Source organism: Pelecanus crispus, chromosome 1, assembly GCF_030463565.1.
Source record: "Pelecanus crispus isolate bPelCri1 chromosome 1, bPelCri1.pri, whole genome shotgun sequence".
Lineage (NCBI taxonomy): Eukaryota > Metazoa > Chordata > Aves > Pelecaniformes > Pelecanidae > Pelecanus > Pelecanus crispus.
Genome location: NC_134643.1, coordinates 85925947 through 85953581, shown reverse-complemented (window position 1 = coordinate 85953581; position 27635 = coordinate 85925947). Strand labels below are relative to the sequence as shown.

General features: G+C 42.6%; 1 protein-coding gene across 1 annotated transcript; it reads right to left on the bottom strand.

Annotated features, from left to right (window-relative positions):
* Nucleotides 1-501: 501 nt before the first annotated feature.
* Nucleotides 502-27416, bottom strand: LOC104029090 (ovostatin). Its single transcript, XM_009480295.2, has 35 exons — nucleotides 27301-27416; nucleotides 26592-26775; nucleotides 26080-26236; nucleotides 24537-24589; nucleotides 23748-23768; nucleotides 22530-22698; nucleotides 21908-21992; nucleotides 20987-21098; nucleotides 20500-20614; nucleotides 20176-20285; nucleotides 18338-18496; nucleotides 17739-17966; nucleotides 17147-17204; nucleotides 16501-16646; nucleotides 15622-15771; nucleotides 14888-15058; nucleotides 14452-14584; nucleotides 13742-13838; nucleotides 13022-13250; nucleotides 11591-11714; nucleotides 11127-11245; nucleotides 10623-10674; nucleotides 9766-9849; nucleotides 8670-8846; nucleotides 8076-8157; nucleotides 7445-7601; nucleotides 6390-6464; nucleotides 4896-5061; nucleotides 4404-4624; nucleotides 3585-3800; nucleotides 3045-3169; nucleotides 2599-2689; nucleotides 1953-2021; nucleotides 917-1022; nucleotides 502-563 (listed from the first exon to the last, which is right to left on the bottom strand). The coding sequence occupies exons 1-35, from the start codon at nucleotides 27363-27365 to the stop codon at nucleotides 502-504; spliced, it is 4368 nt and encodes a 1455-aa protein (XP_009478570.1). The 5' UTR covers nucleotides 27366-27416.
* Nucleotides 27417-27635: the final 219 nt, after the last annotated feature.

The following is a 27635-nucleotide window of genomic DNA, read 5'->3' as shown; positions in this document are numbered from 1 at the left end:
TAGGCAACACACCGCCATGATTTGTGTCACCTCAAATGTTCTCTTCAGGTAGTGTGTCAGCTGGCCAGGAAGGGGTTTCTGTAAGTCCATGTGAAGCACCCTGCCTCTGCCCATGAAACATGAGCTTCAGAGGGGAGGCTTTTGAGGACAGCTGTAGGTAGATTATTCCTGTCTAAGTGTGGATGTTTTTGAAGAAACTCTAAAGGTATTTCCCAGTCTCTGCATTATTCTGCACTTTGGCTTTCATCCTAGAGGCTGAGCTCTTCCCATGAACAGCAAAGTGATCTCCACTTAAGAGTCCACTGAGCATGTGTCATGGGTCAGGATCTGGCCACTGTCTCTGGCTGCTCCCTGAGAAGCCTGGTGGAGACTGAAGACTCCATTTCTGCAAGAACAGTTATTGCTCTACTCACCCTGCCAATCCCTCTGTTCATGCTGCTTTATACTTCACCTTCTCACCTGCTTGTTTTTTCCCTGGCTTTCACTTACCTTTTCTAATCCTTAGTCCATTTCTGCAACAGCCTCTTTGCAAGGTGATGTATACTGAGCAACAGCATAGTCCTCTGGAAAAGAAGGAAAGAAATGTTCCTGTCAGCCTGGAGATGATTTCCTGTGCCTTTCCTTGGGGGTGGATATACCCTACGCATGCTTAAGCTGGAGATCCTTGAAATCTCCTTTGTTCTGGCACATGTATTTTCATAACCTTCCAATCATGCCCACTTGTCACCTTGGGCATGAGACCAAGTTCACTAAAGTAAAATGAGTCTCTTCCCTGGCACTAAATCCAGATCCTGATAGAGTTCAGGGGAGTGTTGGTTCCAGGAGGGCTGGTTCTGTGTCTCCCTTAATGCATGCAGTGTTTCTGCTGTGCCTGTCCCTCCCCCAAACTTCATACTGGTTAAAAACAAACACCTACCTGTTTCATAGTAATCATAGATCTGCACAGGAGCTGGCTTGGGATGCGTCACTACAAAGTCCTGCTCAACTGAGAAAGTGATTTCTTTCCTTTTCTTCTGTGAGATCTGGGAATGGAGGGACAGGGATCACTTAAGTCTTTTTATTTGTATAACACCATCTGGAGCAGACTGGGAGAAGCTGATCGATTGTATGTTCCAAATCCCACTGATGCCACACATACAGATGTGGGACATCCATTATCTGCCTGCCAAACTGCGATCAGAAATAAGTTTGGAGAGTCCAAAGTGAAACTGAAGAGCTGTAGGTTTCTTATCCTGCTTGTATTAACCAATTCTGTAGTTATTACGCATCCTATTGCCAGAGAGGGAAAAAATGTCCCAAAGGACTGAGCTTAATTCTCCAGGATTTTCCAACGGTCAGGACGATAAATTTGACGTTCCAGCCCCTCCCATTTCATACATGAACATTATGTGCCACCAAGAAACTGGGAATCAATATACATCACTGGGATATTGGCTTCTGTTGTTAGTTCTTCAAGGCTTGAAGCAAATGTACTTTTACTATGTGAATTCTGATCCAGGGATTAGATTACAGGTGAGACTTGGGAATGAACTAGTGTAAGAGAAGGAATGGATATCTTTCCAGAGGAGATCAGAGCACTGTTTCATGTCCTGTTGGAAGGACTGAGGTTTATGAGAAGCCTACCAAGGGGACATACACAGAAGGGAACCTCTTTTCTGGTGTTCATCTGCTATTGACTGAAAGGAGATAGAATTTTTATTAGTTTCTATGTGCTTTTTTTGATTCACTTATTTCTAGTTGCTAGTAGGGCAGGTGTCAGTTTGAAGTTGTTTGGGAGGTTGGGATGTTACATGCAGTTTGAAGAGTGAGCAGCTTAGTGATTACAGGGGAAAACTGATGGGGAAGGGAACATAATAAATGCACTACATAGAGTGTATCCTCTCTGTAGGTGCATCTATTACATTCTGTTTTCACCCTTTTTGCAAATCAAATAGACAGTGATCAGAACTTACATTTTCCAGATAAAGGAGAACATGGTTTTTCTTGTTTTCTACTTGCATCACTGTAAGGCCGTCAATGAGCTTTAAAACAAGGAAATGGAGGTAAACTGATACATTTATAAAACCATTAAAAAGCAAGCGCTACCTCAGACCCTACCACCGTGTGGCTGTGAGATTCATTCTGTTCCTACCCAGGTATCAAGGGCCAGCAGCTGATTTTTAGAGCCCAAATATTGCTGAATAGATGGAGCGGAGTGAGCAAAAACTGCCACTTGACTTAGTGGGGGGTATGAGCACTTCCCAGGTGTATGAGAGGCACTGCAGTTCATTTGGGGAATACTGCTTGCCTCTGGTGTTGTATAGGTTTCAGAACTAGCCTGACAGATTTCCCACCCTTTCCCTACCTGAACAGTGCCAGCTCCCAGTTGCAGCTGCCAGCTGGTCAGGCTGTAGCTGGAACCCTTCCTAGTTTTTAAAGGGGGAAGGTCTGTGTGCTCATAGCTCATTCCCTCCACCCAGGAATGAAGATGGTGCAGCCATGCCAACACTTCGCAGGGTTTGTGGGTGAATGGTTCTTAACCAGGCCTCTGTTTTCATCATGACCAGTCTTCTCCTCTGCCCCTGGGGTGACTCATTTAATCTTGCTCCTATAGTTTACCTTGTCCAGGGAAGACTTAACAGGAACAAAGCCAGAAAGCATCTTCACATCAATAATGACCATGTTGGAGCTGCTGCGTTTCCCTGTGTAACTGAAACAACAGAGGCCCCAGTCAGTCTGGACCGTGCCTGGGGTAGGAAACCTCAGCTGTCTGCTCCTGGCCTCATACAGCGCGGGGAGGCTGGAGCGAATCGCATGTGTTTGCTCACTGGCTCATATGGGAGACACTGGGGAGGGTCCTAGTATGAAGGGGCCAAGTATGTGCTAACACCATCAGTTACTGGGTGTATCACAAGGTCTTCTGGGATACTGTGTCTTATGGGCCAATATCATCAACACACTGATTAGCTCATGGTTCTTGTCTTTATAAGCAGAACTGAATACACACAGCACTCTTCTCTGTGTGTCTTGTCATCTGTGCAGCTGTTTTGTTGATGGCACATTACCTGCTTATGAGGACAATATCAAATTTTGCTGGTCCATCCAGTGGGCAGGAAGCATTTGATGTCTGTACTGAGAGCAAAAATCCAAAGGTCCCCTCTGAAAGGTGAATGTTGTATCTCAGTGCTGTCTGGAAGAGGAAAAAACCCTTTTGTTCAAGCATGCCAAGGGTTTTTCTGTGCATTCCGAAAAACAAGTGTCAGACTTAGTAAAGTTTCCTGGCAATGTTCCTCTTGGTTTTATGTAGAAGATCCTTGCTTACATCAATGACAGACACATCAGACTTCTGCTCTTTAACAATGAAGGTGTTTGTACCCAAAGTCACCTCCCAGAGGAAACCAGTTGCTGATCAGAAAGGACTCTTTTTTTGCCGTGCTGTGACTCCACAGGAGTCAGAATGTGGGACGGGGAAAAGAGTGTTTAAATAATTTAGGGAAATCAAATAATTAGGAAAAATAAAGAGAAGTCAGATGGCGAATCATCAAAACCATGACTCTATTGTATGCAGAATGTGAGACACAATGAAGAGGAGAGCAGACACTTACTTGCATAAGTACACATCCACTGCCATTCACTGTTAGGTTATATTTCCCAGGGGCCTCAGGAAGGGGAGTCTGTTGCAGCAGGAGCCTGTTCTCATTGTTGACAATAAATACCTTCTCAAAAGGCTTTTTGGAAGTGATCTTGACTATATTTTGTGTAACAGAATTGTAGGTGGCCTCACCATAAGCGGCAAGGGCTTGAAGAGCAATGACTGTGTCCTGAAGGAAAAGAAAATAATAAAAGACAATTAGTCACAGAGCATGACTGGTGCAGAGGAGGTCAAAGTCACAGTTCCAATATGAAGCACAGTTGCTTCATCCTGGCTAAAGAAACCCTGAATTTGTGTATAATTCCAGGGTTCCCTTATATAAGGAGACATTTCATTCTGGCATGTATCTTTTAGGGTGGAAGAAATCTCTCTACTCATATGAAGGTCTCCGAACATAAAATCTGAGCACTAGAGCACACTTCTAGAGTTTTTCATAGTTGTGAAGCATGTGTTTTCTAGGGAAATACAGAGAGCTTCTTGGTCATATAACAGCTGGGACGGACTTGGTGTCTTCTAGGCTTATCTCTGACACAAATATCTGTATTTGTTGCTAGTCAAATTACTCTTGTATGGCTTTAACCTTTCTATAGTTAAGAAGAAGAGGGGGAAAAAAAAGCGTTTTGGTCTCTCTAAGAGAAAGGCTTGGTCTCTGTGTGTTTGAGACAGCAAATAGAAGAGAGAAATAAGACTAGGTGGTCAAAGCCCCACTGGCACCCTGAACCAGTGCCCCAATTTCTAGGAGTGGCTGGGGAGCAGAAGGGAGTATTGGCACCTGGGTGGAAGAGAAACCTCCATAGGGATTCTGCTGCCTGATGATCCACTGCACTATCCCTGAGGCCTTTGTGAGGTCCTCTTGATTCCGGTTGGGTTTATAGAGCAATGCCAACAGCACGTAACTGGTGATCTCAACTTCAGCTGATGGGGCATGGTCAAGGAAGGAGGGAGATTTTTCTGATGGAGACGTCTCCTCCTGCTCCCAGTGCTGTGAGCCATCTGAATAAACAAAGAGAGGGTGAGGAGCAACCAAAATGGATTACGGGTGTCACTGCTTTATGCTGCCTCAGACACATACTGTGCCCTGGCCTCTTTCTCACAAGTATGCTCTACAGAGCAGCAGATGTGCTGTAAATTAACCCCATAGATTATCTGTGGAGGTTGGTTCATGTGTCTATGCTCTCAATATTGTCAAGGTTAGACAATGTACCATCAGTAAGATCTGTTCCCTCTTCCCACTTCCCAAATTCCCAAAATGGCTGAAACTCACCAACTTCCTTTGCTGATTTCTGTAACTCTCTAAGGAATGATTCACATTTTTCTGCTTTGCCAGCTAAGCAGAAAGCATAGGCCATGAGTGCCTGTATGTAAACATCACTGATATTCTTCTCAGATGCAGTCTCCAGACAGAAAAAGGCATTTCGGACTACAGGGTACTTTAAAAAAAAACAAACATATGGGTCTAATTCAGGACAGTAGTCTTCACCTGGCCAAACATTTTCTTTAAACCTATTCTTCATCCTGTCACTATCTCAGCAATGAGAATGGCACTTCAGTTTGTATAGTGACTTCAGGGGAGACAATACAGAATTCTTTAAAGAGGAGTTTCAGAGGAAACATCAGACAAATCAAGTAGCTTTTCAATGTGTTCTTGAAGATGTCGGTGTATAAACAGAAGACTGTTCTGTTTCTTTCACAGCTAATTCCTTCTGCTTACCTCCATGATAATAATTCACTCTGTACTTCTGTAGTGAAGAGTCTGTTGTCTTGAACAAATCCAGCCTAGTAGTCTCTATACTCAGTGACTCTGTCGTAATTTTACTTTAATTCTGTGGAGTTGTACTAGGTTTACACCAAGTGAAAAATATTCACAGTTTGACTCCGTGTCCTTCCTAATGCACTAATCAGGAAGGTCCTCAGAAAGGATATGACAAACTGGAGGCAGAGAAACTCATATATTGAACATCTCTGCTGTAGTCTCCTTTGTACTAGCCACTTTTTAAAAAGGACAGATCATCTTTTCGCTCTGATGGACCTTCATTTTTCCAACATAGCTTTTAGTTCCATTTGTAGACTTTATGGATTTACCCACAATAACTTACTTTCTTGACTGAGCCATGTTTGGGGCTAAGCTAAATATTTTGGGTATCTCAAATAGAAGATCTAATCCCACTGAGGTCTGTACAATTTCTACTTGAACACTGGTGGTTTAAGAGGTATAGAGAAGGAAGGCTCCAGGGAGACCTTAATGCAGCCGTTCAGTACTTAAAGGGGGCTTATAAGATGGGGACAAACTTTTTAGCAGGGCCTGTTGCGACAGGACAAGGGGTAATGGTTTTAAACTCAAAGATGGTAGATTTAGACTAGATATAAGGAAGACATTTTTTACAATGGGGGTGGTGAAACACTGGAACAGGTTGCCCAGAGAGATGTCAGATACCCCATCCCTGGCAACATTCAAGGTCAGGTTGGACGGGGCTCTGAGCAACCTGATCCAGTTGAAGACCTCCCTGCTCACTGCAGAGGGGTTGGACTAGGTGACCTTTAAAGGTACCTTCCAACCCAAACTACTCTATGATTCTATGGGGAACTTCTCTGTCACAGCAACTAGTGCAGATACAGAGCAGGGTCATGTTCCCTGGGAGCTGTCTCTCCCTCTCTTTCTCTCTCCTTACTACCTAGACAACTTGTAGGAGATGCTGGAGCCAAGTCAACAACTGGGGACCAATTCCAGATGAATATGAGCAGTGGAAGGTCTCCTTACCGACCCAGAGTGCCCAGCTTCTAGCATGGCAATGGTGATGTAGGCAGAAAGCGACAGCTCGTCATCTACTCCTCCCTGAAAAGGACATGGAGAGAGGAATTTTCAGTGAATGGCATGAGTAAGAAGCCTTTAAATATGAATTGCCATATCCCAGCTGGGGGAGTGTGGCCAGCTCTGAAGGCAGTCCACAAAGGAGAGCATACACATAGCAGGGATGGCTCTTACATCAAGAGAAGCGCACTGCTATCACCTCAAAAAACATCATTCCCTCAAGCTTTGTCATGGTTTAGCCCCAGCCAGCAACTAAGCACCACGCAGCCGCTCGGTCACTCCCCCTACCCCAATGGGATGGGGGAGAGAATCGGGAGAGAGTGAGAAACACTCCCAGGTTGAGATAAGAACAGTTTAATAATTGAAATAAAGTAAAAGAGTAATGATTATAATAACAACATAATAATAATAATAATAATTATATACAAAGCAAGTGATGCACAATGCAATTGCTCACCACCCACCAACCCATACCCAGACAGTTCCCAAGCAGTCATCGCTGCTCCCCGGCCAACTGCCCCCAGTTTATATACTGAGCATGATGTCATATGGTATGGAATAGCCCTTTGGTCAGTTTGGATCAACTATTCTGGCTGTGCCCCCTCCCAGTTTCTGGTGTACCTGGCAGAGCATGGGAAGCTGAAAAGTCCTTGACTAGCATAAGCAGTACTTAGCAACAACTAAACCATCAGTGTGTTATCAACATTCTTCTCCTGCTAAATCCAAAGCATAGCACTATGCCTGCTACTAGGAAGAAAATTAACTCTATCCCGGCCAAAACCAGGACAAGCTTACAGTCCTGTAACCCTATCTCAGGTGCTCAAAAGATGTAAAATACAGTGTGGGGAAGCTGACTGAGCTGAAAATAATCATCGTAAGGTGTGGAGAGTTAGTCCTTGGCAGAGGACAGACATTTGGAGTAAAGTATAGTTTTTGACAGTAAGCCGATAGCATGTTCTTAATGACAAGAGCGTAAATTTGACCAAGAAGTAATTCTCTACCACCTTCAAGGCATTGTTGAAGAGTGTCCCAGCACTTCGGAAGCAGCCATCTGGCTTCTGTTTGCTTGCCAGCCACATCAGGGTTTGAGCCTGGACATTGTCATCAATATAGATGAAGTGACTAGCTTGTGCAAATGATTTGTACACAAAGGCAGTGAGCCTGCAAGGGAAAGATGAAGTTTTGAGATGAACACTGGAAATAAGAACAGAAAAAGTCATCCCTTCCGTTCATGCTAGGCATAAGTATGAAGAGTTACAGCCAACATGTTGATGGCTTGCTTTGTCTTCTTGTGCTCCTCCAGGAGAGGGTAGTTAAAGGAATAGTAGCTAGTTGGGACACAGGAAGGGTGTCCAGCACACTGAGGCTGATCCTGGCTACAGAGCACTGAAGTGCATTGGGTTTCATGGGAGACAGCAGGAGTGTGAATTAAAGTCAGCTGGGTCTTCACGCATCACCTTCTCTCTGCGCACTCCACCTGGCAGGGGGTGGAGAACCATTTCTCTTAGTACTTACAGATTCCCAGTCCTAGCCAGCTCTGTACATCTGATTTGGCTAGTAAAGATGCCTTTTATCTGCCTCATGTGAATTCAAAGCAAATTAATCTCTGAGCCATTTCTGCTCCCAGTCACTCACCAGGTGTTGCCTTCTTTATCTCTGGTGCCAAAGATGCTGTAGGACCCATCAGGATGTTTGTATGACAGCTGCTTCTGGTAGCCTGCAAAAACATAGAGGAGGAAGTGTTCCCTAATTTAAAAAACAAACCCTATTCTGTTTGCTGTCAGATTTATCTGAAACTACAATGGGAAAGCATGGAAAGGCAATATATATCTACAAAGCAGTGGGGGAACCCTGAGGGAGCTTAGATGGAAGCATGGAACATCTTGTCCTGCAGAAACACTGAGTCACAGAATAGGCAGAGCTGTACAGCTCTGTGCTCCAACTAAGCTAATAGGATTAGGATATGTGCTGTGCCTGGGTGGAAGAGGTGAAAGGGACTGAAAGACCGAACCTCAGAGGAAAAATGACAGTTGAGTTTCAGCAAAATACAATAAGGAAAGAAAAAGATAAAGCAAAGATAGCAGATGTTGATCAGGGCAGTCCCTTGGGTCACTGAGCTGTGCTACAGCAGCAGTGCCGTACTGCTAGGATACCCATGCTGCTGCTTCTGGTTACTGGGCCTCAATGGGAATTTCAGCACACATCGTAAGGGAAGCACAAATCTCTCACCGCTCATTAAGTATCCGATGGCCTTGGCTTTGACCTCCTCACTCAGCTGCCCTGTCTTGTTCAGATAGTCCAGGACGTAGATGTTGGGCGCAAACAGGACCATGTTCTGCTCCCCACAGCCGAATGGCATCTGGAGGAGCTGGTGCACATTCTGCATGGCAGTGCCCATGATGTCACCTGGGGAAAAGGAGGTGACGGTGGGATTAGTACAACTCATGGCCACTGAAATAAACAGTAATTTCTATTCAGTAGGCAGAGTCAGGGAAAGCCTAGCTGGGGCTGCAAGCCTGTCTGGTACCACAGAGATTTCCAACAAGCACGAAGCTCTTAGTGCTGACTGATCTGTTCTGTTCTGCTTCGCAGTCAACAAAGAAATCCCTTCCCTGCCTCTCCTTACTTAGTTTAAATTGCCCACACCAGAAACACTACCTATTTTAGTGCCACTTGAAGCAGATACTCCTTATTAGAAATGAAAAGAAGAACTTCTAGGAAACTTCTGTTTCCAGAAGAGGGAAGGGGAACAGCCCAGACATGCTGTGGTGAACCATGTACTGCAGAATTAACAACTAGCACTGAAAAGGGACACTGGTTATGCAGATGTATTATAGACCACTTCTAAATTACTGTTTTGGGAAAGATAGCACAGACCCAGCAAGGGATTTCTGGAATGAGCTGAAATCACCAACATTACAAAGCAAAGATTTTATGACTAGTGGTCATGTAACTAAGTCCAGGTCCTTTCCAGGAAAAGACTGAAAAGATTCCACTAGCATCTCTGATTTGCAGGTGGGTGAGTGGAAAGAAGTCTTACTGGCATGCGTCTGGCTGAGGTCGTAACTCAGAACTGTGCTACTTCAGAGCAAAACATTTAATGCAATACATTTAAACAGAAAAGTGAAGAAGGACGTAACCAGTATTTAGAAACTTCATTTCTCTGATGCAGCAAAGAACATTGCTGGACAAGATAAGAATCAGTCTCTTTGCTTAAAAGTTTCCCACACAAAGACTGGAAACTCACATCCTGAATCCTGACAAAGCTTTCATTTTATATTTTTACATTTTCTTTCTTTTTATGTTTTATTAATTTTATATTTACCAACAACAGAAAAGGAAGCTCTGACTGATCCTTCCACCACATTTGTAGGTAGATTTAGAGCAACATCTTGAATAACCACATCATCTGTGGAGAAAAATATTGTGTGGTGTGGTCATTTGTATAGGAACACTGTTTATAGTAGTGAAATGCTCCTGGTAGAAATTGCACAGTGCAAAATTGCACACAAGAGACAACAATAGACAGAAACTCACAGCTGTCACCAAGAACATCAAGAGGGGCACAGCAAAAGCAAAATTGTGAAAAAACACACCAAGTGGTGCAGTAACAGAAATCTGTTGAACAGGGTAAGGCTGGTGCTCCCAGGCTATATGTAGTGTCTGTGAATGCTGGGGATTCCTTCAGTGAGACAGTGGGAAGTGCTGGTTTGTGAGGGTCAGGGCTGCTTTTGTGCCTCTTTTAGGTAGAGCGTCCAGGAAACTTTGGAAACTGTTTGCAGTCAGCACCAAGATGGTGTGGAAGGGAATGTGACATTCCCTCTCCCAGTCCCACTAGAAGTGGAAAGCTGCAAGCTACAGTTATCTTTGGAATGGAGGACAGCAGTCAAACATGAAGGCATGAAATGCAGAATAGATTTTGCACAAAAAGGTTATCTCCTTTTGATAGCTCCATAGCAGCCTTCCTTCAACATCTGAGCACTTTTGACTGCAGGACAGACGCTGCCTAAATGATGTGCACCAGATCACACAGGAAGTTCGTAGCAGGGAATTGAACTGTAAGCACTCACACTAGCTGCCATTTGGGCACCTCTGGGGAAAAGGGGAGGGACAGCATTAACGAGCACTGCAGGAAGGAGTGCAAACTCCAACCCTCCTTTCAGTTCCTCTCAGGACGCTTACCTTTGGTACAGATTAGGGAGTTTTGGGTCTTTTCCCTTCTGATGCCTTCAGGCTACGTGGCAGTGGGAAGAAGAGATACATGCAGTGGATGAGAACAAAGTGTGCAGAAGAAATGCAGTCACAGAAGAGCCACCCCCTGCCCCATCCTTCTGCATCATAGGACAGATGGATTGAAGCAACAGTTTACAGGTTCATACTTGATGTGGCTGCTACTAAGAGGGAGTTCCCATCAGATGCAGTCCTTCATTTCCAGTTTCTCCTCTGCATGAGGGAGATGTGCATTTACCAATGCCCACTTATCCTCATGGAAGAGGACATCAGATGGGAGTGGACTTGGTCTTAGATTGAACAGCCAGACCCTGTCCCAGCCAGATGAAAGTGGAGCCAAACCAGGAGTTCTTTAGGGAAACTAAAAAACTTCTGCTTGCTTTTGGTACTTTTGCTGAGTTGTTCTTTCCTTATGGGAGGGAGTACAGGGCAAACAGTAAGAGCTGTCAGCAGTACCTCAACCAACAGTGTTCTGATCTGGGTGTCCCTGTAGTCAATACTGATGTTTCTAGGTGCTTTGTCTCCACAAGCTCCATCATCCTTGGTCTCTGCAGTAATGCTGAATACTACATTACCTTAAATAATAGCAGAAAAGTAGAAAAAAATGGACCTCTGTCATGCAGAATGATGGCTAAAGTAAGAAATTTCATCTGATAATGAATATCTACAGATATTAAGTAGTGCAACATAATGAATGGTCAGTCATTCTAGCTGAGACATATGGGAAGAGAACTGATCTCTGAAAATGGGAATGATAAACACACTGCAATTGTGGAGGAGCTCTTTAGCCCAGGTAGCTGGAAGGACGAGTGGTAGACCAAGTTCTCCAGGTTGGAAGAAGATGAGGTTTTTCAGGTGAGGTATAAATTGATTAGTATCAATCTCAGGACAGAAGACCATGTAGATTCAAAGGCACTTACCAATTTCTTTGGGGAAAATATTCCAGACATAACTCTTTCTTTGTTTGGCACATACACATCCATCATCCTCTGGGGAGATGAGTTTGGCTTGATAATCAAGGGAATCTGACAGTAAAACATTAATCTGAGAACAGAAAGAGGAGTGTGATGGGATGAAGATTTTGTACTATAGGTAAATGGTGCTTTATTGTTACAGGGAGGTAAGATAGTCTCAATGTCCAGTGTTAACAGTGTAGAGCAGATTTAAGGCTTGGGATGATAGTGTTAGATGAATCATCCATTAGGTGTAACCTTAACAGGTTCCCTTTTGCTTCTCATGACACTCTCCATTGAGATGGTAAATATCCTATGCATATATCTGATTTGTGATCAGGATATTGAGTTATGTTCAGTTGACCCAGTGCTAATGGCTTTGAACTAACTTGCAAAGAAAACAACTAATTAGTGTTTGTTCTTCTGTTGTTGTAGGAATACTTGAAAAACAAGGTTAAGAGATGAAAGCCTCAATAACAGAGATCTTTTTTTCTAGGATGTTTAAAACCCTAGGTCCTTCTGTTTTGTTAGGTCAAACTGTTAACAGAGTTTGGAAAAAACATTCCTAAATTGTGTCTTGATTTTTCCTCCTTTGGTGGTGATCTCCTTGTGAGACTGGAGAGCTGTTTTTCAGCATTCAAGTCAAGCAGAAGAAATCTAGACTCTACAACCTGCCTCTTTTTTCAGGATTCCTAGATACAACATAACAAACAAGAAGCCAAACAGAAGATCCCTGTTTCTTTTTTCTTCAAGTATCCTTTAAACTGTGTGTAAGCTCCCTCCATGCAGAGGTGCAGTGCACCTGTGGTCTGGAGGCATTTTGCCTGGAAAGTACTGACTATTGAGAGTACAGTCCCCCGGTGTCTGGGAGCAATAGAACCTCTAGCTAGACAGATACTCTGTAGGGCAAGTACTGGACTTTTGAGCTCCCTGTTTTGGTACTTTTGGGAACTTTTGCCCCAGAGAAGGGTTTTTCTGCTCTCCACTTCTTGCTCTTCCCACATTCTTCTGTTTGGCAAGCACAAGCCCTTCACTTCTTCACACTTTCACATATATCCCTAAAGAAAAGACCCCGCTAAAACCATAAATGGCTTGCATGACTGTGGATGGTGAATGATTCTCTGCAAAGCACTTGTTTCCTTCCTCTGTGGATCTCTAGAGACAGTTGCTTATATGTGTACCCTAGTCACAGTTTACACAGATCTCCCTCTGCTTTGTAGTGACTTAGACGGACAAATCCAGTCAGGATAATCTGTCATCAGATAGAATGAGCCGTAAATCAATCCAGAGCAGGGACAGATCCAGTCATCTACACCAATCATTTTGTTACTTTTTTTTCCAGACTACAAAGGCTGCAGCTTCTTTGGAGATGGGGTAAGTGTGGGCAGAAGTACGCACCTTAATGCAGTGGTCAAGGTAGTTGAAGACATTGGCTCTAAGCAGGAAATCTTCTCCTCGGATGATAGAGTATGGCAAAGTCAAGTCCACAAAGAAAGGCTGGAAGGCTGTCAGGGTGGCAGGCACAGACATACCAAATCCAACCAACTCTTCCACACAGAAGGCACTGGCCTTCCATTTGGTGATGGTGTCAGGGATGGTGTATGAGATGCTGGCTTTTCCAGTAGAGCTGATGGGAATGAATAAAGGATGAGTTTAGAAAGGGCAAGTTTCATATACCTTGCTTCTCAATAGAGGCAACGGGTTTTGAAAATTAGCACTACCCATATTCTGTCTGCAGAAATCCCACATACAAGTCTCCCCAGAACTTATCACCCAAACCTTCTGAGAAAAGCCCATTTGAAAGTTCTTCTGCCCGTCATTTCCTTGAGTTTGGAGAGAATACTCAGAATTCTTGTTTTGCAGACCCATATTTTAAATAGAGGTGTCCCTCTTCTTAGGAAGGGAATATGACTTATGGTACCCACATGGTGGGAATAGATGTCTTTGGGGACAGGGTAATTTCATCATGGAAAAGAGGAGGTCGGGTGATTGAAAAAGCTAGATCTTCCCATCCAAAAGGTAAGAAGAAGTGGCAAGGAATTGCCACCTTGCAGTACATCAGGAGACATATTTAGTAACTTAAAAGCAAGGAAAAAAGAGGGAGGAAGCAGTACTCACTTAATTAGGACTATATCCCAAATCCAGGTTTCAGGGAAGAATTCCCGAATAGTCTCAAGGATGAGTCTCTTCCCACGTTCCTCTCTAGCAACTTCAGCTGGTAAGAGATAATGGGTATTGAGTCAAACCTGGTTCATATAACAAAGACTCCCAGAAAGGACAGGGGACAGGTTTTAATACGCATGGGCCCGTATGAAGGATGATTAGTGTTTACCCATTTCTTTCTAACTGAGACTGCCGGTAATGCCACACAAATATTAATTAATGTCACTAATGTATCTCTGAGTTAGGTATAACCTGGTATGACAGAGAAAGAAAACATTACTTGAAGTGCTTTGGTCTCCAGATATGAGCATGAGACCTAGGGCTAGAATTGAGGTCACTTGACTCTTAGATCCATTTGCTGTCTACACTGTCGCACTGTCTTTTCAAATAAGCTCTGGTCAGAAGGGAATCAGTGTCAACAGTGTTAGTTTTGTGTGACACCCAACTGATTGCCATTCCTAGCATGAAACTGTACATCAATCAGAAGTGTAGACCTAAAAGGCTTTTTTGGGCATGGCCATTATCCTAAGCTATCTCATTCTGTGCCATACCAATATTCAATATCAATACCAATGTGATTCATGAGTGCTGTCCATGTCCATTTCACATGAATACCACTTCATCTAAGGAGAAAAATAAAATCTCTTTCCCGTCCCCTATATTACCTGATGATTTAACATGATGTGTAGAAGCCATGAATCCTGCATTCAGGAAATATGGTGGAGGTCTTATGGTCTCGCTAGTACACACAACTGGTTGCCGAACCTTTGAGTTGGTAAAAAATTTAATGCCCATATCCTGTAAAAAACGCACTTTGGTGTTAGCCATAACCATACTGTAGCTGAGGTTTATTCCATTCCTCCCTCTTTCCCATTACTGCTGTTTCACCACAGAGATGCCCAGAGACATCTGTGCTGAGACTTGTGGGAGCTCTGTGCATGCTCGAAAATCACAGTAGTCTCCAGAACCAATTGAGAATAGATGTCTTTGAGGGGAGTTTGTCATTTATGAGTTTACTAACAGCATCATTTGCAGAAATATCTAAAGCTACATAAGTCGAAACTCACTTCAGTGCATTTAAGTAACATATAGGACAATTACCCTTAGGAACTGATACACATCTGGGCCCAATCCAGACATTACAGGTGTGTAATACAAGCCTTTGTGAAAGATGTTGTCAGATGAGACACAGGGGTCTTGGGGGTCATCTTCTAGATTGAGCCCATTGAACATGTAGCCTTGAAAGTCTTGCAGGGGATGCAGGCTGTATATCTGTGAGGGGGAAGGAAACACAAAACCTGTGTGTGTGTAAAGATCAATTCTGATTACACTGTCATGTGCCGCAAATTGCCAGAGCTGAGATGTTGGTCTGTTTGAAACAATGCTCTGTTTCCTGGTTGAAAACTGGCTGAACATGGTGATCAGTGGCACAAAGTCTAGTTGGAGGCCAGTAATTAGTGGTGTACCCCAGGGGTCAGTACTGGGTCCAATCCTGTTCAACATCTTCATTAATGATCTGGGTGATGGAGCAGAGTGTATCCTCAGCAAGTTTGCTGATGACACAAAACTGGGAGGAGTGGCTGGTACACCAGAGGGTCATGCTGCCAGAGACCAGTGACTGGTTAAACCAAATCCCACATGAAAGAGGACTTCAAACAGCCAAGAAACAAAAGCTGTGTATTGCCTATCATAGATAGTTTACGACCAGCACGTGCAAAAAGCGGTAGAAGTCTAACACAGTCTAACAGTCTCAAGTGGAGAGACAACGTAATGGAGGAGGAGGAAGAAGCAGTGCCGCAGTGGAAGGAGGCAATGCATTTGTTCGGGCAGCTTACCGTTTCTGCAGACAGCTCTGTCTCCGACTTCAGGAGCAGCACACTCTGATCCACTGCCCTCACAGCACAGAAGGAGTTGGCAGCAGCTTCAATGACTAAACTGACATTGGAAGCTGAGCGCATCTGCTTCTCAGAGAATTGCAACTGGACCTGAAATTTATCAAACAGATGTTGGAATGGCTAATCCCTACTGCTTGGGGTGCTCTGGATGTGTGTGTGAATGGAGGGCAAGGAGAGTAGAAGGCTCTTCTGTTAAAGCACAGATAGTCTGCCTGGAGAAGGATGTTTGTTCTCCACTGCCTCTGTTGACCAGGCCTTTGCTATAATGGGGGCTTAGGCAATAAGCACATTTAGACTCCTGTGATAGCTTAAACGAAGCCTACCTCAAGTGATTTAAAATAAAGTGTGATTTTGTTGCTGCTATTATCAAATCAAATCTTATTATGACACAGACTACATATAATAAGCACTGCAGTGAGCAAAACATATTTTTACTAGGTCCACGGCTCACCTTAGGAAATACAGAACAGAGTTTGTTTTTTATCTATTCAGACTTTTTCATACTTGTGTTAGATAAGAGGGGAAAAAGTAGGAAAGGAAGACCACATCAGGTAAATGGAAACATTTTACTTAACCTCATCTGTTTTGTCTTCTAATGTTTCATGTTTTTTAGCTGAAAATTAGAAAAACCAGAAGAACTGAAGATTAGAAAAATCTTAAAGGTGAAATCTGATTTCAAAATCACAAATCAAAATGTTTCAGTGGAAAAAACATGGAAGAAACAAGAAATAAAACTGGAAATCTGTTGTGAATATGTGTGCAAAGAATTTGTATTTATCTGACAGCAGGTAAAACTTGCTGTATCTTAGTGCCTCTCACCTTGTTTTTGAAACACTTCTCAACTGGAAATTGGACGCTGTCAGCCACCAGCTCCTTGGCAGGGTGTAAGGTATATACCAGCAACCGAAGGGCCGGAGCCATTTTCTCATTGACCACAAGTGGGATGGTGAAAGTGCCATTTTGGGCTGTTAGAAGAGACAAAGGGACCAATAAGGAGAGAAGCATAAAGATCTGCTATAGTAGTAGCCTTCCCCAACTGTCGTATAGCTGTACCAGTCAATGGAGCAATCTGTATTTAGATGACATATTGAAAACTCCTGGCTTTTCCAGGAGGTGACATGCCTGGGTTTAGATCCAGATGCTCTCAGATTTATTGTGGGTTTGAACATGTGGCCAGATTCAGATAGTCCCCTAAGCCAGCACTCCCTACATTATCCTCTGGGAAGATCTTTACAGGACACTACTTCTTAACTCATATCAAATTAACTAGTCACTGGACTAAATCTGACTTTATAGTGATCTCAGTGGTAGTGCTACTATCATGCACACATGCATGGATGGAGAGACACACAGCCCTCCCAACAGCTGCTGTATACATCCAGAAAGTCTTGCCTTGATCCTCAGTTCAACCATCCCTCTTTTTTTTTTTTTTAATGCAGAAACATGGATTGGCAACTTAACTTACCAGCTTGGATATTAACTTTAATTTCCCCTGTAAGGACAATCTTGCCTTTTGCCATGCCCTGTGCAGAGAAGAGCAATACGTTTATGGGTTAGTAGAGGTTGGAGGGAGAAAGAGGCATTCAAGTTCAATGTACATCAACAGGACAATCAAGGCATGTACATTGAGATGGCTTCAAATGCTTAAACATCAGCCTTAGGGCATGTTGGATTCTGCCACTGCTGCTGCTACTGCTGGGGCTCTTGTCACTGGTCAAGAAGCAGAAGGAAAATGAAGGGAAGGGAGAAGCAGAGAATGCCATAAAGAGTTTCTTGGAGGGAAAGGACAAGAACCCTGGCTTTGAGACATTATGAAGGTGGTTCCTTACTATGAAATAGAGTGACATGGCTAGAAATGGGGGTTGTTTTCCCTGAGAGAGTAGTTTTGCCAAACAAACAACCTCAGTGCTGTTTCTGTCCTTGGGTTGTTGGCCATTGCGCTGGCTGGTAATCCAAAAGCTTGAAGAGCACTCACTGCCATAATTGCTGTGGATGAACTGACAGATAACTGCCCGGTCAAGGCCTTTCAGCAAACTGTGAAACAACCCCACACTCACCACATAGTAGAAGTTCATGGTGTTGATGCTCTTGTATCCTTCTGTGTTCAAGACATAGTGCACAGTGATCATTCTTTTCTGTCCACAACTCAGATCTTTCCACAAAGGCTCAATCCTCACAAAACTGCTAGTCCAGGAGTAGAAGCGCTGGATGGAGAGAGATGCGTCGGGGTAGGAAGGCTCTATCCAACCTTCAGAGTGGCACTGGTCACTAGTTTTATAAGTTGCCTGATCAGGAGAGGGAGCAAGGAAGAAAAAGAAGACAAACATATGTCACTAGGGAGATCATTATCGCATACTGACAGCAGAATGATTAGTTCACACAATGCATATATTTAAGACTTTCATCTAAAGCCAAACTGGTAAGGAAAAAGCAGCACAATGGTCTTACAGCCTTGCAGCAAGCCATTGCATTGCAACAACTCGGGTGTTTTCCTTACTTCTTTTATAGTAATTTTTGAGAGCTCTGGTACATGAAATAAGGCAGAGAAAGCATGTTTTTATTACCGGAATTCAAACCTCATCCCATCTTTTTTGGGGTTCAGTTTGGGAGCGGCCATCTCTCTCTGTGTCTCTATTCAGCCTTGTTTTGTACTCACTTTCAGACTGATCTCAGGATCAAACATTTTGGACGTGTCAATGCTAAACTCTGCAATGCCGTTATCATCAGTGGTGAAGTTGTCTGTGTTCTTGTTATTGACAAATAGCTGAATAACCTCATTGGAAACAGGAGAGTTGTCTTTGTCTACCAGCTTGATCTGTAGAAGAGAATGCAAGACATGTTCAACATGTTATCTTTCTGTATGTAGGTACTAATATTTTGCACTCCTTTGCTCTCCACACACCAGAATTGCTTTTTCTTCTCCCTTCAAAACAGTACTTAAGAAACTGAAATGTCTCTCTTCACTTTCTGGCAGCTATCTTACGAGGTTTGGAGCAGAAGCTTCCTCAGCATCTGCTACATCACTGATGATGTCCTTTTGTGGAGCAAGGACTTCTTATGTCTCATCTCTCTCCTGGCCAGTGTCTTCTAACTACACATTTCCAGTTTAAAGATATACTTCCTTTCCTCCATTTTTTCCTTTCTTAGTCTTGAGAGTCTGCTGCTGATACTTTCAGTGTCTGAAGTCCTTTTCTCCAGGTCTTTGTTTTGAACACTTTTCTGATTCTGTCCCCACTGTCTCTACTGTTTGTGGATTAAACAAATAAAAAATAACAGACACCATTAGGTACATTCTAGGTTGCTAGAACTGAGCATTCATTTTGATTTTTTTTTTAGAAAAAGATGGCAGAAGTAATAACATATTAAATACAAGCTTAAGAGACTGACTATCCTCACTGCCCAGAAACAGCATGGAGACAAATGACTTCTGAAACAAAAGTAACAATAGAGAACTAAAGGTATTTAGGTGGATGTTGACTTCAGTGGGACTGGATGCAATAAAAGTGAAGGCATACAACATGTGGCCAGAAACAGATGTCTCATAGTGCAGGGAAGGACCATGAATGGCATGTGATAGCACCAAGAGAGGGACTGGGATCAGTGGCTTCAGGATGATAGTTCCCTTGATATGACCCTCAAGGGGTTTTTTTTTGCACAAAAGCGAAGAAGCTGCCTGAAGCCATCATCATCAGCTTTGTCTCTGACATGTGACATCCCAGCCTCCTACCACGTGTCTTTCAGCATGTTTAACCTTTAGTGTGTGTGAGAATGTGTGTGTTTGAGGAGTTCACTGTGGCACATCACCCCAGGGAGCCTGTTGACCCCCATCCTCCAGTAAGGGGTGGTAAGGTGCACAGCAATCTGAAGAACAGAGTGGGAGCGGAGACCAAGTGAGAAAGTTATATAGACGTCTTCCAGAGGGGAGAAAAATCCTTGAAAGACAATCTCTTCTCTTTCAGTGCTACAGGTAAGATGTCCCCTTGTCCTTTCCTCATTGAAAAAAGCTGAACTGAAGGACAGAGAGATTTATCCCTAGCCTTTAAACCACTGACAGAGTTATGTGGGATTTGTCATGAAACATAAAATCATGGAAAAGCTTTCTGAGACAGAAACTGTTGTTATTTCCTTGATTTTTTTTCTTAAATTCCTTTCACTCTTTCTTCCCTCATCCCCCAGTGTTGTTATTCATCTCTGGCTAGCATATGATGGTCAGTTCTGAAGGGAGAGGCAGTGATTTATATCAAGCTTAAAATGCAAGTTAGAAAAATGCTAGTTAATGGATTATTTTGTTTCAAAGTATTTCTGGCAGAACCAAACTCCGAATAAACTAATACTCTTCTGTATTCAGAATTGCCAGTAGGGCCCTGTATGTAAAGAAAGAAGCTTGGGGATAACAGCCCCTGCCCCAAACAGTCCCCTAAATGTTTCCATCACTGTTGTCATGTGATTGCCTGTCAGTCCTCTTCAGTACAAGCTCTCTATGCTCTTGCTTACCTGTCCAAAGTAAGGAATTCCTCTTCTGTAGTGGCGATCCACGTTCTCAAACTGTATAGTGCTCATCACCCGAGTTATGGAAATAGACTGAGTAGATGTAAGTTGCAGGCCTGTAAGACATGTCCAGAGTCAAGAGAAGATATACTTTGTCTTATATATAGCTTCATCAGAGTTAGCATTTGCCTGGAGATGGTCACTGTTCTTACAAAAATGGATCTTCTTCAGGAAAACATCCTTGTACTCAGCAGGCAGAGGCTGAATATCTCCTACTCTCTTTTTTGACCACACCACTGTTGCTGTTTCTGACTGTCTAGAAGGGATTACCTGTTCCTTTCTCTGTGACAGTGGCTTTCACGTCAAGATTCCTCATGTAACCAATGCGATTCAGCTCAAAGATGTTGGAGCTGAAAACCTGGGAGAGACAGCCCTCTGTCTCCAGCTGGAAAGGGAAGCAAACAAATCCTGTTACCAAGGATCACAGCTTTCAAAGGATGCTGGCAATACACAGGACCCTTCTTTAGTGAGTTTTTTCCCAATATTTTTAACATGATTTATACAGGACTGATGTCTACACTTTTCAGATGGGAAACAGTCATGAAGAAGGAACATGTCAGTCCTCCTTCAGGCCTGTAGGAAACCAAGAAAAGAAGTGAGGTGCCCTGAGTTCCTAGCTAGTGATCTAAGCAAACAGATGAGTAGAGTGAAGTGAAGCGTCAGGGAGAGAAAAAAAAGTGTGATGAGCAACAGGAGAGAAGCAAGAACACAGGAGAGAGGACAAGCACAAAGAGGAATAATAAATTATGTATCATACATCTTTGGTAAATGATTGACAAACTGGGCTTTTCTTGCACCTCCCATAAGAATCAAAATCCCTGCACACACTGAGCTGGACTTTCCCTTCAACAGGCTGGCCATAGGTGTACCTAGGGGAAGAGGAAATGCGTCCATGAGCTGATGCTTGAAAAATTGACTGAAGCTAACATATGCCGGAATAGACCATAGATGAACAGTGAGCTGGAAAGCCAGACAATGGAATAGTTTCACAGGCTTTTTCCCAACTCTCTTGCTGTTACAAAAAGATAGTACAACTCAGAAGCTGAAATATTAATGAGTTCTATTTCACCCCTAAACCCATGAACCAAAACCACACCTTTAACATAAAAATAAATACTTCTATAAGCATGATGGACAGACATGGCTACCAACCAAATTATGACTGGTGTCTCCACTCTTCCGCTTAGACTGGAGTTCTAGACTCACTGAAATCAAAGCAAAACTCCTCATATCTGCAAGGGGATCAGGATTTCACCTGGATTCTAAATTATGAGATCTTGGTAGTAGAGTAAGCAAGGTCCTTCTGAAGAACTAAGCTTGAAGGGGAAGTTAAAGACAGCTGGAACCCTAAGACTCCTGCTAGAATTTAACAGTGATCTGCTGTATGAAGATCTCTCTCTGAAGTGGGTTATTGGGAGTAGACACATCCTACTTTAGCAGGGGATCTCTCAAAAGATTTATCCAACCCACCAAACACCAGTTGGAAGAAAATACTCTTACAATAAAATGAGATGAGCACACAAGTAAATGAAAGCTCCAACCACCAAGTTACCCTGACCAACCTCTTCTGAGGCCCTATTTATTTTAGTCTCTTCTCTAAGTCCTGCCTCTTTCCCCAGTCCTTGGGAAGTTCTTACTCTTCAGCATATTTCCTAACCACTCTGCACCTGGTACTTACACTCCACAGACTTCCACTGTGAACTCTGTATCCAGGACTGTAAGGCTTTCTGGTGCAGTGACTGTGACATCAAATTTTGGTAACACTAGGACAAAGAATAAAAAGAAAAAATCCAATACTGACACATTATCAAATGGCAGGCCCTCCTGAGATGAAAGAGAAAATGTCACAGAAGGAATGGGATCTCAGAACTGGGGTGCCAAAATGGTCAAGAGGTGGCCTGACCTGTGAAGGCTCACTGAAGTATTTCTACAAAGCTTTGAAGAGAAGTCAGGACTTCTGAGGTGAATCCTGTGATGTCTAGATGCCTTGCAGTGCTTTGGCCAAGAAATTTTGTGGACGTGGCTGGGAGGTTAGTTTGTCACAGTGAAATTTGCAATCAAATTATTGATTTGTTATGCAGATTATTTTCCTGGCTGAATCTGTGCAAAATGGTTCATTTCTCTTCTTTGGCTTTTTACTGTTCTTTTTTTTTTCCTCTCTCCAGTTCTTAATGACAACTAATTGAAGTTGCATTTGCCAGGAAGCTGTTTGAAGTTTTAGCACTTGAAAGGGTTGACTGAAAGGGGCTCATCTCTAATAAAGTTTTCTACTCTGAATAAAAATAACGGGTGGCATTTACCATATTCCTCCACAAGGAATGAGTGATTTGTTTTATCTCCTGACTTCTTTGCTACAATAATTTTGTAATTCCCCAGGATAGGCTCTTCAGTTAGTGGGAATTCAATCTGGATAATGTTCATCTCTGATGTCACATTTTGCCACTGAAAGATCCTGTTGCCCTGTGGATCCTGAAGAAAAAAAGAATATGGACTCACAGTTTGTTTGCCTTGGAAATCTTTTGCTACTAGCGCACAAAACCAGAAACAAAGAAGAAAATAGGGCAAGTTACTTTAACTCATTGGGGAAGTTGTTTAATGCATGTGCATTGAGATAAATTATGCCTTAGTACTCTGATTATTAATGTTGCTAGATTCTCATCTGTTGATCTCAGATTTAGGCATCCTCTGCCAGCATAGGTGTTAGTCTCAATCATCAGGGGAAGTTGCACAGTACTGCTCTTCCTTGCTCTTCAGTATATGTTGTTCTAGATTTGTGTCAAGTGGGGAGGGAAAGAAAACCCCTTCTTCTTTGTGCTTCCCCTTCACCTGAGCTTATCCCACACAAATCTTGGTCTTTAGCAACCCCAGCTTTTCTCAGCTGCTAGAAGAAGGAAGCAAGCATTTCTTCTGCATTCACTGAGATGTCGTTTGCCTCTGAGTATATTTTATGCTAGTTATACTAAAGAAAACTCATTCACGCCATTTCCTTGAACTGTTTAAAGCACTGACTGCAGAAAAACACATGTAGAGCTCCAAATATGTACGTTTCACTGCAAGCAAAATAAAGTCACCTGACTTCACGGTATAACATGAAAACTTGCAAGAATGCTGTCTAGACATGAACTGCGATTACTATTTTAAAAACCACCACAAAATGCCATGGAAGTGCTAGCATTGCTAGTAATTGTATCCACAGCCTATATTTGTTCATAGTTTTCAGCAGTACTTGAGTTATGAAAAGATACACCCCAAAATAAGTTGAGCAAACTGGAAGAGCTGGAGGAGAGTCAAAGGCAGGCATAAGAACAGTACAGCTTTTGACTACTGAGATGAATATAGGTATGCTTTCCATGTTAGCAAAGCTTGAACACTATCTTGTGATTTTATGAAGTTTCTGTTAATTTCTGCCAGTGTACTCAATAGCAGCACTTGACTGTGTGTGGACACATACAAACTGATGTAAGCACATGTGCCCTAGATTTTATATTTATATGCATAAAAGAGAAAAAATCTCTTACCTGAATTGCAATCAAGGGGTACTGAAAGAGGGAAAAACAAAGTGGGAAAAGAGATTAGGTGGCTGAACAAACACAAATTAATTTTCTCCAGGACTTTGAGAAATATTTAACCAATAATCAGTATAATACCAGTAATCAGAGATCCTCATCTCTTATTTTAATCAGTTTAATAGCAGTTTTACTTCAAGAAGAAGATTGCATAAAGGGAAGAGGTGAAATAAGAATGTTTGTGCTATTTCTGATCATACTGGGTTTAGTGCAATCCCAGAGCAGCTGAGTAAGTTATAGAGGTGCATGTAAACCATGATTTGGGCTTCTTATGTCCTCACTCTGCTTATTAGCACCAGCTCTTTCGGTAACACTGTGCTGTCTTCTGCATTACAACCACATGAGAAGATGCCAGTAAAGACCCTTCTATCTCTTGGCTTATGTACTATAAGCATGAAGACAACTTGCTGGTAATGAAAAGAGTGCCTCTGATGCGATAAACAATTGTGGTAAGAATTTTAATTTTCATTTCCCCAAACAAAGTGGAGGGGGTTTTGAGCCTCTTTCCCAGCAATAGCAGGAGGTGTTGTGTCAGGAATCTAACTGGCTACACACTTGCACTCTTCCTTGTGACACTAACATAAGGGTGGATTATAGCATGTGGTTAGGAAATCATGTTGATTCTTTGGCATTTAGTCTCTGCAATGTCTCATTTTATCCACAGGAACTGTTTATTTCAAATTTGAGAAGAGGTTGTCTCCCAGCAATTTTAAGTACAGGGGAATATTACTGGTCACTCACCATCTCCTGAACAGGTTTAAAATTGAAATCCAGGGCAACAACACGAAACATCACTGGAAAGACAAGGAAGAGGGTGTTAGCATTAACTGCAGTTTATTTGACTGAGCATCATGTTTTGTATTCGTTAGTACTCCCAGTTTCACTGGATCTTCTAACAGTCGCACTTGCATGGGATGCAGGTAATAAAATGCATTTGAAGGTGAAAGAATCCTACACAGACTTTGCCAAGGGGACTTTTCCCCAGCATCAAGTTCTCACACTCTTTCATGAAAGTTTGCTTAACCTCAGAGAAAGGGGATGACCGGATGAATAAGAACTGCTGTGCAGGTCAGGCAGTCTCAAATGACAACCATAATTCTTTCAGTGGCTGTCTGCATGAGGTAGGCAAATTTGTTCCTCTTCATTTCCCCATCTCTAAAGCAGGGTTTGTTGCATTGAACATGTGAAAGTTACAAATACTAATGCAACTAAGTGAAGTGCCAGTTTTTCCTAATGCAGTGTAATTCTTGTTAGTTCAGTTTGTTCTCATCTTGTACATGTTTTTGCGTTACTTTCTTTTTTTCTTTTCTTTACAAGAGAAAAACTGAAAGAAGAATGATGAATTACTGTACAAGGAAAAACATAAAAACATGTTTAAAAAATGTCCTTACAAAGCATTACCTTTACATCATTTAATTTAGTCTACTCCTTCCCCACCTCAAACCCAAGCAATCTGACAAATAATCAAGCCATGTTTTTGGGACACCTTGGTGGTGCCAAATTCTGGTTGGTAAGCTTTCCTTCATGCTATGTATATATGTAGATAGAACTCATGCCTGATTAAAGTATAGCTGATCCAGTCTAATGGCTATGTTATTTGACTGACCTCTGGAAAGAAGTATTCTCATAGTGTTTCCTACAGTGTTCTGCCTGTGTGCTAGAAGCCTTAGCACCTAGAAGTGAATTAAGGAATAGATCTGGATAAACTCTTCTTTGCATACATGGAGCTTTGTTCAATAGCCAGATGAGAAGTATGGATAGGGGAATAGCATAAGTGTAGGAAAAACAACAACATGAAAATATAAAGTCCAAAACCATCAGAATCCAGAAGGTAAACAGCATGATTTTGTCTTTAAAAGCTTATGATTAATTTTAAAATAATGGATTTGACTCTTGGTCTTTAGACTGTCTTTGATGGTGACCAGCATCACAGACAGAAGACTGTGGGAGCATTGTTTCATGCCAGTCACATAAGTAGTGATCTAATCACCTCTTTCCACTATCTTGGCGTGTCACCAGTAATGAAACAGCAGCAGTAAAAGCTCCCCTCTTCTTTCAATTGGAAGGAAGGGACAAAGAAAATAAGAGAGAACATGGGATGACAGCCTCCTGCCATCTTGAAGATGACTCTCTGAGCTCCACAGCAAATACTTCTAATGGTTTTAACAGAAACTCTGAAGAAACTGCCTAGACTGTAGCTCAGTCTGAAAAACACCCGGCAAAGAAATTCTATCTGAAAAAATTGCTTCCTAAAGGACATGTTATAAACTAAATAGATATTCACCACTCTGTCCTGGTTTGTAGATGGGTTTGTCTGTCTGCACAAAGACAATGCTTTCCATGTTCCAGATCATTACCGACCGTCGCTCTTCTAGGCTGATTGTGGTGCCCTTGACAGAGAAGGAAATGAAAGCCAGTGGGGCAGAAGTGGCAGGAGGAATCTGTGAGGAAACAGAAAAACAACAGGAGGTTGCTAGTCCGGAAGTCATTTGCTCCAGAACCTGTTGAACAGCTATACCTTCAGCTTAGGCTCCTAACAAAGAGATACCCATCTCACTTCCATCACCTTCACCACCTTCCATCACCTTTACCACCTTCCATCACCTTTCTTGGACCTTTCTTATTTCTTATGTCTATTAAAAATGCCTTTTTGCCTGTATATCTTTCCTCTGCTTCCTTTTTCCTTCAGGAAGTGTTATTTCTTCCACTGCTTGTTCCTCTCCTGTGATCTTTGCTCTAATTTTCTTGTCCCTCCTTACATTTCTTTTCCATCAGGACAAATCAAAATTAATTTACCGTGAAGTTGAAGCACTGTAGACCATTGCTTGCTGTCATGGTTTTCTCAAAAATAGTGCTGTTAACAGCACCATATTCTAGGATGACTCTGACGGATATTGTCTCATTGAGGTTAAGGAACTGCAGGCAAACCTGACCTGGAGAGTCGGTTTGGAGGACAGCAGGCACCATCAGGACATACTGCCTGTGAGATACAAGCATCAAAGTGATCACATCATAGAGAAAGGAGAAACAGACTCAACAGAATGAAACAAATACAAAGCTTTGTTATTATTAAGTACCCACTAATTAGCTTACATTAAACACAGGACACTTTGCCAGTGCCCCTCACTCCTGCCCTGCAGCTCCCAACTAGCCCAGCCCTGGGTTCCCCACACAGCTCTGCTAGCACCCCCAACTCTTGCCTTTTGCCCTTTATCTGAGTCCTGGACCCACCTGCTTTTAGCAAAGCACACTGCTGTTGCTGCTATGGTCTTTTCTGAATACACACATCAACTTGTATGGAAGTTCTGCAATAGGCAGAAGGTCTGCTCTGTATTAAATGAGAACCATTCACTTGCCATCCACATTCTAGTTTAACGTAGCTCTCCAGATAGGAAAGATGAGTCATGGCAGTATTTACTATTTAAAGTAAAAGTAGTGGCACTAATTAGCACTGTCTTTAAAGCCTTATCGTGAATACTATTAGTAATAATATGGTAGTTCTTACGGCTCAGGTTCCTTTGCAGCTGTTACATGCAGGAGAAGAATAGCCAAAAGAAACTTCAGCCACATTTTTCTCACTGGGAGACAGAAGAAAGAGATAAGCTCTCTTCTCACGAAACAACTTATTGCCTGCTAGTTTAACAGCTCTGCAACATTCCTCACTGAGCACTCCAGAGGAAAGGAGTCGGCCCTTCAACTCCTCCCTGGTTTCTTTCCTAGATGTTAGTGCCTTTATAATTGCAGCAAGGGGTGGAGATCCCAGTCTATCCTACTGCTTGCAAGAAAGAACCTCCCCCAACCCTACTGCAACCTAAACCAACCCACTGTCTTCAGAATGTA

Bases quoted from the DNA above. Each gene is read 5' to 3' on its own strand.
- LOC104029090 (XM_009480295.2), bottom strand. From the start codon at position 27,365: ATGTGGCTGAAGTTTCTTTTGGCTATTCTTCTCCTGCATGTAACAGCT. The intron at 23,769-24,536 runs GTGAGTGACCAG...TCCCTCTTTCAG, and splicing joins TTAAACCTGTTCAGGAGATG to TACCCCTTGATTGCAATTCA. The intron at 3,170-3,584 runs GTAAGTGTCTGC...TTCCTCTTCCAG, and splicing joins GTGGATGTGTACTTATGCAA to ACAGCACTGAGATACAACAT.